General features: G+C 40.7%; 1 protein-coding gene across 2 annotated transcripts; it reads right to left on the reverse strand.

Annotated features, from left to right (window-relative positions):
• Positions 1–6: 6 nt before the first annotated feature.
• prune2 (prune homolog 2 with BCH domain) lies at positions 7–12,181 on the reverse strand. Of its 2 annotated transcripts, none has more exons than XM_026173486.2 (11): positions 12,022–12,181; positions 10,417–10,483; positions 10,134–10,334; positions 9,661–9,837; positions 7,781–7,883; positions 2,422–2,553; positions 2,178–2,264; positions 1,776–1,874; positions 1,628–1,666; positions 1,123–1,173; positions 7–996 (listed from the first exon to the last, which is right to left on the reverse strand). In XM_026173486.2, the coding sequence occupies exons 2-11, from the start codon at positions 10,469–10,471 to the stop codon at positions 966–968; spliced, it is 975 nt and encodes a 324-aa protein (XP_026029271.1). In that variant the 5' UTR covers positions 10,472–10,483; positions 12,022–12,181; the 3' UTR covers positions 7–965. The 2 variants fall into 2 exon arrangements, with proteins under 2 accessions (XP_026029271.1, XP_026029270.1); XM_026173485.2 differs by having other exon boundaries at positions 7–999.
• Positions 12,182–12,440: the final 259 nt, after the last annotated feature.

Below are 12,440 nucleotides of genomic sequence, written 5' to 3' on the forward strand. Positions count from 1 at the left end.
TCAGACTTGAATCGATTTATTTTTATTGAATTACTAGCCAGTGATCAACAATTTCTTTGCATCCCCTCAGTACACCATTATAGACTGTGCAAGAGGACCATCGGTTATCTAATGAGGGGGACATGCACTGATGCACAGATACGCACACACGCATGCGTGTGGACACACACAGATAAAGATGTGCTTATCAAAGATCCCATCGCTACTCTCACCCGAGATTCTTCCTGGTCGTCAAGCAGAAACTGAGGATGAGTTTCGACGTGTATAGACAGAAAGACACATGCATGCGTGCGCACAGACACGCACACACACTTGCAGAACACGACTAAAAAGACATGCTGTCACATAGCACTGACAGCTTCATATAATAATTAAGTTATTCCTTCTTAGTCTTAGATTAACTCTATAAAGGTAAAATATCTAGTTTTATGGTTAATTTTCCAGAAAGAGGTTTGGATTGGTCAAAAGCCAGTTGGTCATCTTCCATGGCACAAGGCACCCTGTGCTTTTACTGCGTACACAGAAGTAGTTTCTTCATCAGAAATACTGAGACTGAGTAACCAGTAAAGGGTGATATTATTGCTTCTCATGCACACAACTACAACACTATAGACTCTACAAATGGATTTGCGCAGTGCGCTGTCTAGTGTGTAATTGAAGTCCCTACCCTAAAGTGAGCGATGGCACTAGTCTGCTGATGCTCCCAAAACAAAAAATCACACTTAAGACTACATGTATATCAGGACTGCAGGTGTAAGGTACAGCAGGTGCTACAGCAGCCGTTAAAGATCTTATCGTGATCAGGTGCTATTGTAAGTTGTATTCTCTTATTAAACTCCAGTGTGTAATTGACAAAACACTGACAGACGCACACACAGTAGCTACACAATTTTCCAGATGCGCCCATTCAATACAACAGTGACTTCTGAGCATCGAGGTGACCCATCTATTCAGGATGTTTGGATTTACGAGCCGCTGGCACCAGCTGCGTCTGGTCTGCTGGGAAGATGAAAGTACAAAGCAGAGACATTAGAGATGGGTGTGTTTATGTAGTAGTGACAGACTGCTGACACAAGGCCGTTTGTCTTCTATGTGTGAACTTAAACATCTTCGAGGACTTACTCTGTTCTGCTTGCTGCAGTTGGCTCGGATCCCTGCAGAAAACTGTTCACTCTTGATCGGGCCGGGGGAGGGCGGGGATTGAAAGGTTGTTAAAGCAGAATTTACTGTTGTAATACACGAGCATGCGCTGAATTTGCAGGTGCATGCAACTTACGCTTCAGAGCACAGTTAGTCAGCCGGTGATTAGTGTGGGAATTCTACTTCTTCTTTTCTACATTTATTATCAGTGCAATAGATCACTGTGCTATAAGGACTGGCTCATTTATTTTGCTGTAATGATAAATGAGATGAAAGCAATGCATTTAGCCTCTTTAGCAAATTCTTTCTCTCTCCTGTAATTGCAACTATAGCCAAATCCAATTGGGCCCTGATCCAGCAGAAGATTCCCTGTGATCTAAAAAGTGAGTTGCCTGATAAGAGAGCGCTTCAACTGTAGATGGAAAAAAAAGAGAGAGAGAAGAAAAAAAGCAGAATAAGTAATGCGAGCAGGAGGGTCGATGCTTACCTCGAGTTCTCTGCCGCTTCCTTCAGCTGCTTGTCGAGTCTAGAGGTTAGAGTTTAAATGACAAGATGAAAATAGACTTATTTAAAAGACCATCTGGGCTCAGAGGAGGTGGAGGCAGTGTTGTGTTTAAAGGTTTAAAGGGACTCACCTAATGATGCACTCTGGGATCTGGATGCAGTCCATCGGGATGAGTTCCTGCAGCTCGTCCAGACTGTTTACATACTTTATCTTACTGCTGAACTTGGTGCTGAGGCATCACAAGCATGTGCACAAAAAATGACCATTTTTACATAGGCACACACACACAATTAAAGATCTACATAACAGAAACACGATAAAAGCAATAAATGTGCATTACTCCGTTACACTATATTAAAAGGTCTGGAGTCACATTAGCAGCTAATTGTCTCAGTGTAATAATTTTAAGCAGCCTTAATTGTTTTAATACGTGTCAAGATCCAGCAGCAATCTTTAGAACAAGACAGTGGACCAACCACCAGACCACAACAAATACTGATAGCGTGCCAGCTAAAAGTGAAGTATTCTTTACCTGATGAATGGCTTGGTAATGGCTAGAATGGTCCTGATAAACCATGATGGATGGAGAATAATGAAGGATTTCAAGTTCTTCCTGAGCCTGAGGATAACATCACATGCCAAAGTATTATGTAAATGTTGGTGCATCAGTTTTCACTTTCATTCTGCAAAGCTGCAAATGTTCTTAGTCATTCAGGGCTTCTCTCACAAAACCAATGTAGTATCGCATAGCAGTGATACCACTGAACAGGACAGACCTTCTGTCAATCATCTGATAGCACTTCTTTAGCCAACCAAGTCCAGGCATTCTTCTGTGGGGTGTGGCTCCATTCAGGTATACAATCATGTAGTCCTCTGCCACCATCAGCTCCAGTGTGCTGATCACATAACTGGAAAAACGCACACATGAGTACACACAAATTAATTTTCTGAAGCTTCACCCTTCCTGTAAGTACTGCTTACATAACCCTGACCCCTATTCTGGCTTTAAACCAAGGGTTCATACCATTTTTTTTTCTGGAATACCATATAGGATTATATAAAAGAGTAAAATGTTGTATTTGGACCCATTGCTGATTTCTACACTCCCTAAAGAACAGTGCTTTTAGCTAAGCACCAGCATGCCAACTTGCACACACTTTTAAACAGCAGCTCAAGACGTATTTGTATAGGCTTGGTTTTGACTAGTAGATAATATTACTGTGTTAATATTTGAATTGACTGCTATTGTGAAGCACTTTGCGATCCTGATTTAGAAAGGTGCTACAGTATATAAATACATTTTATGTACAAATCTTACTGTAAGACGAAAACTCTCTTTCTGTCTATCCTCAAACCCCGCCCACACCATCAGGAGTGGAGCAACCAAGCTTGACATACAGGTACATCTTAGGCCCCTAAACCACCAACCAATAACCCATTCGTAGCATTTATGCATCTATAGCATTAGCAGCATTATCTTAATTTAATGTAATTGACATTTGTTTTTGGTCTATATCTTTTGACTTATTTGAGCTACCTTACAACGTCCTGGTGTAAATAGAGGACATCCTGGGCTTTCCATTGATATCTCATGTGTTTGGGTGGCCTCTTGTAGCTCCAAAGAGGCAGGAAATCACAAGTTCAATTGGACGATTCTTTTTTTCCTATTCTCAGGGGGATATAAGTCATTTTGTTGCCTACCAACCACCTAACAACAGGCTAAAATCACAGGCCCAAACAATACCGTAGCATGTACTAGTAATATTTAACATGTTCACCATGTTGTAGTTTAGCCTACTTGCCATTTAGCTCTAAATACTAAATGCAGGCTGTGTAGACTGTATAAAAAGGATGGGTATACTGAGTGTGTTTTGAGCCATGTTGGTTTTTTAAGCTTTAAGTTGGATGAGAGTGAGAAGCGCTAAGCTTTCAGCTAATGCTAACGAACTTCATTAGTTGCTAGCCTTTACAGACTAAACGAGCAGCACAGTTTTTTGAGGGACTGTACCCCAAGTAATATTCTCCATCAGGCTTTCTCAAGAGGTTAATTTCAATTACTGGAAATAAAGTGCATGTTGGGATACACGCCTCAAAATTTAAGTCTACACAAAGACCAAACGACTGAGTTCTGAAATGTTATGAGAAGCAAAACTGTGTTTTGTACCTGGCATTAAACGTGTTTGTTACATCCCTGAAGTTAGCATGGTGGGGTCTATAGGGCTGATTTGGTTTTGCAGCCTGCCTCAAGTGGCCACTGCAGAAACTACCATTTTTACACACTGACACTGGTGTCATTGTTGCTTCGTGGTTTGTGCCCCTAACAGTTTACAAATTTTAACACTCTCAATAAATGCAGATCAGTGAGTCCCAAAGTGTAAGCTGGGGCCACCTGGTGTGCTGCTGTGAAGGTCTTGCAGATGAGACACAATAATAACAGAAATTCAAATTGAGATTACTCAAAAGTATGTTAAGTTGCATATTTAGCTATAGGTTTTATTTTAGGTTAGCTTGTGATATTACTCATTACTCTGACTCTATACTGAAGTTTCTTTTTCTCTTGTATTATGGTGGACGTCATGGGTTTTTTGGTTTTTCAGAGGGTCTCAGCACTCTTGACTTTGGGAATGGCTGACTTAGACAAACAGAACTGTAACTACATTAATGTGAAACAGCATCATGCCTTGCAGAAACTCACCTGGGCTAAACTGTAATTCAATCAAAAACTTCAAAATATCAAAAGCAAGCGGAGTTCGAAAGTCTCTGGCATTATGTGTTAAAATGGTGAAATACAGGAGCAACTTTTATTTGAACGCTCAATGCAAAGAAATATGAGGAAATAGGACACAAGTCTTACCCTCAATTTGAAAAAACCAACTAACAGCATTTTAAACATTTCTCCCCTCTGAAGTCAGCAATGAGAAATTGGCAAAAATGTTGCTTCCTCTTTCCTTCTTTGCATCAATCTCACAAGCTCGATCAGACTTCTACTTTTCCGTAAATCCAATTCTCTAATTCAAACCATAAGAAACTGTTATCGCTTTCTCGTTTTTTTCCGCAGTCCCTCCACCACCTCCTCTCTGTCTTCGCAGTCAGCAGGGAACTTTGTCGCCTGCTTTGAAAATAACTTGACAATCTCCTCAGCTAGTTTCCTCAATAACTCATCTAACTTCACTGGCTCTCCTCTCCTCCTGATCAAATGTCATTCCCCAGCTTGCTTACAGACCAGCACTGCTGATCCACTCTGTTTCCTGAATATTCTGATCATCTCCCACTGACATCAAACTGAATACCGTTCAGCACCCAGCTACAGTTACTCCTCCTCGCGCAGATTCAGACCTCAAGCCATCTGGCATCAGAAACTGCAGACAGTACGGTTTACCTCCTTTCCGTTCTTTCCAGAACTCTCGGATATGCCAGCTCACTCAATATCTTCCACAGAACAGCCTGTGGGATCCCTAGCACACTGTCCAAGCATGAGGCGCCACTGTGCCAGCACAACAGTGGATATATCGACACGGGAGGTCCTAGCAAACAAGCTAGACTCACACTGAATTTTAATCACTTCATTTAGAAAGTTGTGTTTGTGCAGGAGTGTCATGGCTGATTGAAACAGCAACAACGTCCTTAATTTGATAATTACATCCACACACATTGCTTTTGTCATATGCATTTCGATGCTGCATTGCCATGAACCAATTTTGACTGGAAGACCACAAACACAGCTGTGTATTTCCCACAGGCTGGCATGACACTTTGACTACTGTGGGTTGGACGTTACATGTTACAGCTGTTCAAGTGCCCATCAATCACAAGAATCCTTCAAATTAACTCTCAGTTCATCATCCAAGTAATACAAGAGTTTAATGACCCTGTTCCATTGTGATGCATTTAGTCTTTTGCAATTTTTTAGACTTTAAATACATCATCCGTTTTTGTGGACCCCCGTCTTGAAGCCTCAAGGTCAGTAATAGGTTGTTATCCTACTGTTTTTTGGAAACCGGCTTATGACCGTCCCTAAGTGCTTTATTGCACATTTTACTATAAAATGAATAGTACAGTTAACATCCTTCTATAATAAAGAAGACTCCAAACTAGCAATTCAACCATATTACATTCAAACTGAGGTCATAAATGAATGATCACATGAGAAGAAGGTTCATGTTCTAATAGCTTTCTGTTCAATCGGACTTCTTGTTGCAATCAGAGTGCCCCCCTCTGCTGACTAGAAAAGGCGCAGGTCTATGCTTGTAACATAACACTAAAATCTACAAGAACTTGTTTACAAAATGTGTACTGTAAATGTTGCCACTGATGCCTGTAGTGAGTGCTGAGTCAGACTATCCAAACGTATTTACACATGCAGTGTTAGACTGTAAGGAAGAATCCGTGATTTCGACTCTTTATCCTGTTTCTGAATGCCAACTGCACAAATTAGTACATATTAGTACTTTAATATGGACAAGGCTGTGTGATTGTGTGACTTTTTGTATAGCCACAATGAGGTACATACTTGTGGTTTTTACACATTTTGTAGTTGTTTGAGAAATACTGGATAATTTGGCATTGATATCCAACGCATATGTTTACTTTGTGCGCAAAATGAATCTAATGTGAGCAACAGTTCATTCACACTAGAATAAAAAAAGGATAGCAACTCAGAAAATTCAGTGGTTGCCCAGTGATTACATTGAATTTTTTTCTGCAAGTAGAGACGACCAATGCCTTTAATCTCAGGGCGAGATTAAATTGTGCAATTGCACAGGTCACCTGGTAGGAGGCAACCTGTCTTCAAAAAAATGCTCTGACTTGGAATGACTGCAATCACTCTCAGGGAGATAGACCAAGGTTTGCAAATAGTTTTTTATCTGGTTGCCAACTAGTTTTATTCGGATTATATTCTTGTATAAAAGGAAGGTTTGCCAGGCACCTGTCATTTTGCAGTTAAATCACCTTCCTGCAGCAATTTGTGAAGGAATTTATGAACTTTTGCATCAAATTGATGAGGTTTCAGCAGGACTCAGGAAGACGTTTTACGTCTCATCCAAGAGGCTTCTTCAGTTCTAATGAAGTTTTAAGGTTCATGTAATTCCCAACTTGACCCTTTTTACTTGATAGCAAACTGACTCCCTCTTTTTGGTGTTTTATTGCCATCTTGATACATCACTTTGAAGATGGCAAGTGACTACAAGTGGCTGGAGAGTTCAAATGCAATTACATCATAAGATCACTGCAAACATTCGCTTTAATTTTAAGTGTCAAACCACTTTTTCCTGAGTGTGACTGTAGCGTTGCCTGACCTTCAGGATGTTAAAATTATCATTGCAATTATGTTAATATGTTGATATTAGCATCAATCCAAAACCCACTTAAGGTGAAAAATACATTAAACAGATTTTTTTAATTGCAGCCTTTCGCTCATGATGTTGCCAGTGCCAGCTGGCTGACTCCAAAAGCAAGTTAATATCCTCTCTCTGAAAGTAAAACTAACTTGCACCACAAATAAACACAATCCTGGCTTGATTGATTAGTGCCTTTGGAAACATTTTTAATAAAAGTAGCTGAAAAAATATGGCTTGTTTAGTAGGTAAAAAGTAAACAAGAAGTCCTGAGCTCCAGTGTCAGGGAATTGGTAAATTGCTACTTAGTACTAATTAAAAGAAATCAGTATCTTTGGGATGCGCACATACAATCAATAGATCCAGTTTGCTAATCAAGCATGAAAGCAAACTTACACCCAAATATGGTAATGTGATAGCAAAGACCTAAATGTTTAAATGAATAACAAACCAATGAGTGATGTCATAGTGGCTATGCCCATTGTTAATATACAGTCTGTGGCGCTGCCTTATACATCTTGGTGACATCAAGGATGATTCCTGGTTTATTCCCAAATTTTCAAAGTTTTACCCATAAACTCATATGTTTATATTTTTATGTTTATATATATATATAGATCAGTCATGATCAGATGGTCGATCATTGCTTGAAAAAATGAAAAAGCAAATGAATAACACTACTACAAAAACAGGATATGCACCGAACGATGTGGCTGAATTTAACGGGGTCAAAGCAAAACACTGGAAAAAACAAAGAGTCGTTTAAAGAGCGTCTTAGTCACCGCTTTTTGATACTCACAGGAAGAGGTTCTCCATTATTTCATGGTACTCCTCTCGGTCGCTGTCTGGCAGAAAACAAGCAGCAAACACGATGATGGCGTTCACTCCGTTGCCATAGTAGCCTTGATAAAAAGCACACACAAAAATAAAAGTAGTAAGAGTTCCTCTGGCGAGAACTTGATTGCTCTTTTATTTTTTGTTCTATTTATCTTTTGTCCATCTGTCTCTCTGCCCTGTTTCCTCTCGCTACTTTTCTGATTAATGTAATTTCCGTCTATTCACAAAGCCATTCATTACCAGATTTGGTGTCACTCAGACAGCAGGTCTTTTATCAAAATGACAGAGCTGGTGAGATTGAATTTTCAGTGACAGACGTCTCTGTTTCCATGAGACAGCTGCGTTTCACTAAACCTGCAACGCAGAGCACAGTGGGATATGCATGGCCTGCATATTTCCACCCTCATGGTCAATCCACCCACAGACTAACCAGAGCTCGTGGTTAAGGCACCACAGAGGGGGAAGAGATAGACATGGGGCCCCTGCCTGTGAAACCAATAATGTGTGACTTAGTGACTGGTCTCAATTTAAGATCCAGGTCCCCCTGTGGTTTTCATGCATTATACTCACACACGGTTGTGTACAAGTATACGATTGCACAGCACTGCACAGTTCACATCATTTTTATTTTTGAACCATTCACTGACCCCTTATGCCCGGTGAAAGAGCAGTTGTTACTTTGATTTATCATGCCTGTATGCTCACAGTGAGTCGATCTGGATCACAGCAGTCAAATGGCCACTTTGCCCACATGAATCACGTTACTGTAACATGCAGGTGACACAGGGAAACATGACTTAAAAATTCGTGCTGAAAAGGTTATCAGTTGTCTTCATCTACAGCCTGCATTTCCTTATTTGTACTTGGTCTACTGCCAAAGTGGGATGAGGTATTTCCAAAATGCTACGTCCTTCCATGGTCTAGTTAGATGAGAACTGGCAGCTCATTAACATGACAAGGTTGTAATGCAGTAAACCTAACATAAATACTTTTTTAACCTGGCTTTCTTCTGTAATCCAAAAGCAAAGCATGCTTACAATTGAGAAATACTGTGTGTTAGATGATTATAAATTTGTTGATTTATTTCTGGTTTTCTGTGTGGCAGGAGGCTTGTGGTCACACTTTTTTTTATTTTTGTTCATCTCATCTATTCACAATGGCCCTCAAGAGGGCTATTCGTCTTAAAAAGCCATAGTCTTCACATAGTTACCTCTAGGGTTCATGAAACTAAGGTTCCTCAATCTAATTCTTTCTTTTCTTTCTTCTAACACCATGAGGAGTCCTGGAGTCATTTTTTTTATTAGAATGTCCTTCAATTTGCATATTATATAAATATGTAGGACTGTCATGCATTTGTGCAACATCTTTCCAAGTTCCTTAAATCCTGTCTCAGAGTGATACTGAAAAACTAGTTCAATTAGTTGATCCAAAATGCTGCAACAAGACCACTGACTTCTACTGTTCTCTGCTTCAAGTGACAACAAATCTTTCAGGTACAAAGTGACTGGGGACACTTTGCACCTGCTTTGTATGCAGATTCAGCTTGTATTTCAATCTTTGCTATAAAAAGCAACGTCTTTTACCCAATTGGCTTGGACTGGTATTCAGTTCTAGTGGTTGGGGTTTAAGGGAGAGTGCACCATTTGATGGATCCTAATGTTAACACCTTTACTATACTTTACTGTAAATGTGGTAACTACTTTGCAAAAGAAAAACTACACTTGTGAATTGATTTTAAAAAGTGAAATGAGTTGAGAGCAGTGTCTGCAGGGCTCACATGACCCCAGCAGCCGGAGCTAAGGAGGAAGATCTGCTCAGACTGTGAGACAAAACTTGAGTCACCTCCATGAGAGATGACTTTCATGTAGGGCTCAATGAGTTTCATGTTGATACGGTGTTCCTGCTCCCCAATGATGACAGTCCTCCACAGTTTTCCATCTTGGCGTTCCTCCTCAGCACTGTATGTTGGGATTGTATTGTAGACTTCACTGGTAGCACTCCTGTTGGCAGTATTGGGATCTGATAAGAAAAAGACCAAATGATGCATTGTGGGTAAATTGTAGACTGATTTTAAAAAGATCAATAGATCAGTAACTGTGGTTTTCCACTTTAACACATCAATTAAATTCTTGGTAAAGTAATGAAGCATATTAACATTAGTTGTTAGTGTTACAAAATAGTCTTGCTCTTGTTGTGCAGAAGGAGGAGAATAAAATGCTTGCATCACTTTGTAATTCTGCGTGCCCCACCTTCATCGCGATCTTTCAGGTCATCAAACTCACAGTGTTAGCATTCTAGCATTCAGAGTCACCCACCTTCCCAGTCCATTTCATGGTCTGTGTAGTCGAGGTAATCCCCCTCATCTGGAGTGTCGAGGTCGTCGACATTAATGTCTAGATCATCTGGTGTCTCTCCGAAGTCATCCTCGCTCTGGTCCAGTGACAGGCTGATACGAGGCGCAGATAGTTTTTTTCTCTGTGAGGCTCCTCCTTGCAGAGGTAGAGAGGTAGGAGGGACTAAGAAAAGAAAAACAGAAACAGTTATGCAATGCCACAGTGTTCTTTTAGCTATTAAGGGTATTTGTTGATTCGCGCTCACCTGGTCTGCCATCATCCCCCTCAGAGTTCATTTTACTCCCTGATGCCAGGTCCATCCCCAGGAGGACCTGCGAGAAGATAATTACAGTTATTAAATGAACTCTTATGATAGAAAAACACACCTGGAGAGCACCCAGACTACTGTGTGTGCTCTCTGCCGCCTGTGATACCTCTTTATGTAATGACTGAGTTAGATAGACTGGTTGTTAGAGTCTTGGTAATGTTGAGATAAATGGCAAATTTAAAAGCTACTAGTGAGTGGAAAGTTGAGTTTTTTCATTTCATGCTCTGTTATACGTCTAATTGTACTTGGACTGAACCCCAGAAAAGCTCATTCTGAGCCAGCAAAGTTAGTTTTTGCTGATAATACTCCCCCACGTCTCCTCAAGAGGCATCTTAATAAAATGTTTTCATTATAATAGGATTTAAACATATGGTCCAGTATTACTCACTTAATTAAATATTAATATATATGTTTTTACATATGAATCTGAAGTGGATTGAGAAAAACTAAAATATGACCCATTTTAATGGAAGCATTCCTGTTACGTCTCAGAAATCCCCAAGCACTTTTCAGTATAGTGCTGCAGAGCAGAAAATATGATTTGATTTCAGTGCTATAATTTAACCAACAACATTTTTGATCAATATCGTGTCTTTATCTATGTTTGTCAGCCAGAGGACACAACAAAAAAAATCTTATCTCTGGGATCTATATCAACGCTGTTTTATAGAGTGAAAAATTACAGTTTGGCTTTATCAATATCAGTGAGAGCATAAGAAAAAAAACCAATCCAAGCGCATCCATAAGTGTACTAACACCTTCATATCTAAAAAAGTGTATTGATTACACTTTTCTGATCAATAGTTCTCCAAAGCTATCAGGGAATGGAGAGGGGGGTATAAGAGGAGTGGTGAGACGGGAGAGGGAGATAGTAGAGCAAGGGATGGGGTGGGGGGATTCTGAGGTTAAAGGTCTTCTCCCTCTGTGATTAAAGTGGAGGAGGCAGGGTGACAAGTGGAAGGTGGAGTCGGGGAAACGGCGACGCTCGTTACATCACAACTTCATTCCTCTCCTTTTTTTCCCCTCCTAGTGCTCATTCAAATCAAATGACGGCACGCTTGCCTGAGCACAGATTGGGCACGGATGCAAATTCACCGAGAGTCACGTGCGCTCTTTCGCATGAAAAGGGAAAGTCCTTGTTCCTCATCGGCAGGATTTTATCTGGATTAAGAAAAATACGATTGCATTAGCAGCTGCAACAGAAAAATGCTGAATGGTTTGTTCCTGTCCAGTGGAGATGAGTGCCATGCTGATGATTCACTGTTTGTCTACTGTATCTGTGCCCACAAGGAAATAAATACACATTGATACACAGCCCTATAATGCAGAATAACAAAACCCAGCATCATATATCTTCCGCTGAGGATGCTGATTTGCTTAAGATCCACTTCCCCAGCACAGCGTAGGACCACAGTGCTGATGCCAGCAGCCCCTCCCTCTCCCTCGCTTCCTGTCTGCTGGCTGTGGAAAAAAAATAGAGCATATCCCTTCTTTCTCTTCTTTTTATCACCCCCCTCCCCCAAATAAAAGCCATCTACTCACCGCTTCTGGGGCTCGGGAATCTCTGTCCTCCTGCGTCTCAGAGCATGAATGTACTTCCAAGTTCCCTGCCTGCTTCCTGCTTCCAGCCTCTCGATGGAGATGCTCAGCTTACAAACAGCTCACAGCTTCCACCATTTTGTGGTCACATGATCTGGGCCACTACCAAATAAGGGCGATCACCTGCTGCAACAGCTCTTTGCACACCAGCTTATACATACATATAGGAGGAGTGTATTTGCCTGTCATTATGAAGTGGGTGCGCTCTGAGGTTTCTGAACTACTACTATTCACGACAAGTGCGGGACTGCTTTTAATGTCTGACAGTTGATTTGTGAGCCCCAGAGAGCTGTTTGCCCTCAGGGTGACAAAAGGAGCTGTCGTGGCCAGCTCCGTGTGCAGATAATATTCATAGGATTCAC

The sequence above is a fragment of the Astatotilapia calliptera genome, chromosome 7 (assembly GCF_964374335.1).
Source record: "Astatotilapia calliptera chromosome 7, fAstCal68.1, whole genome shotgun sequence".
Lineage (NCBI taxonomy): Eukaryota > Metazoa > Chordata > Actinopteri > Cichliformes > Cichlidae > Astatotilapia > Astatotilapia calliptera.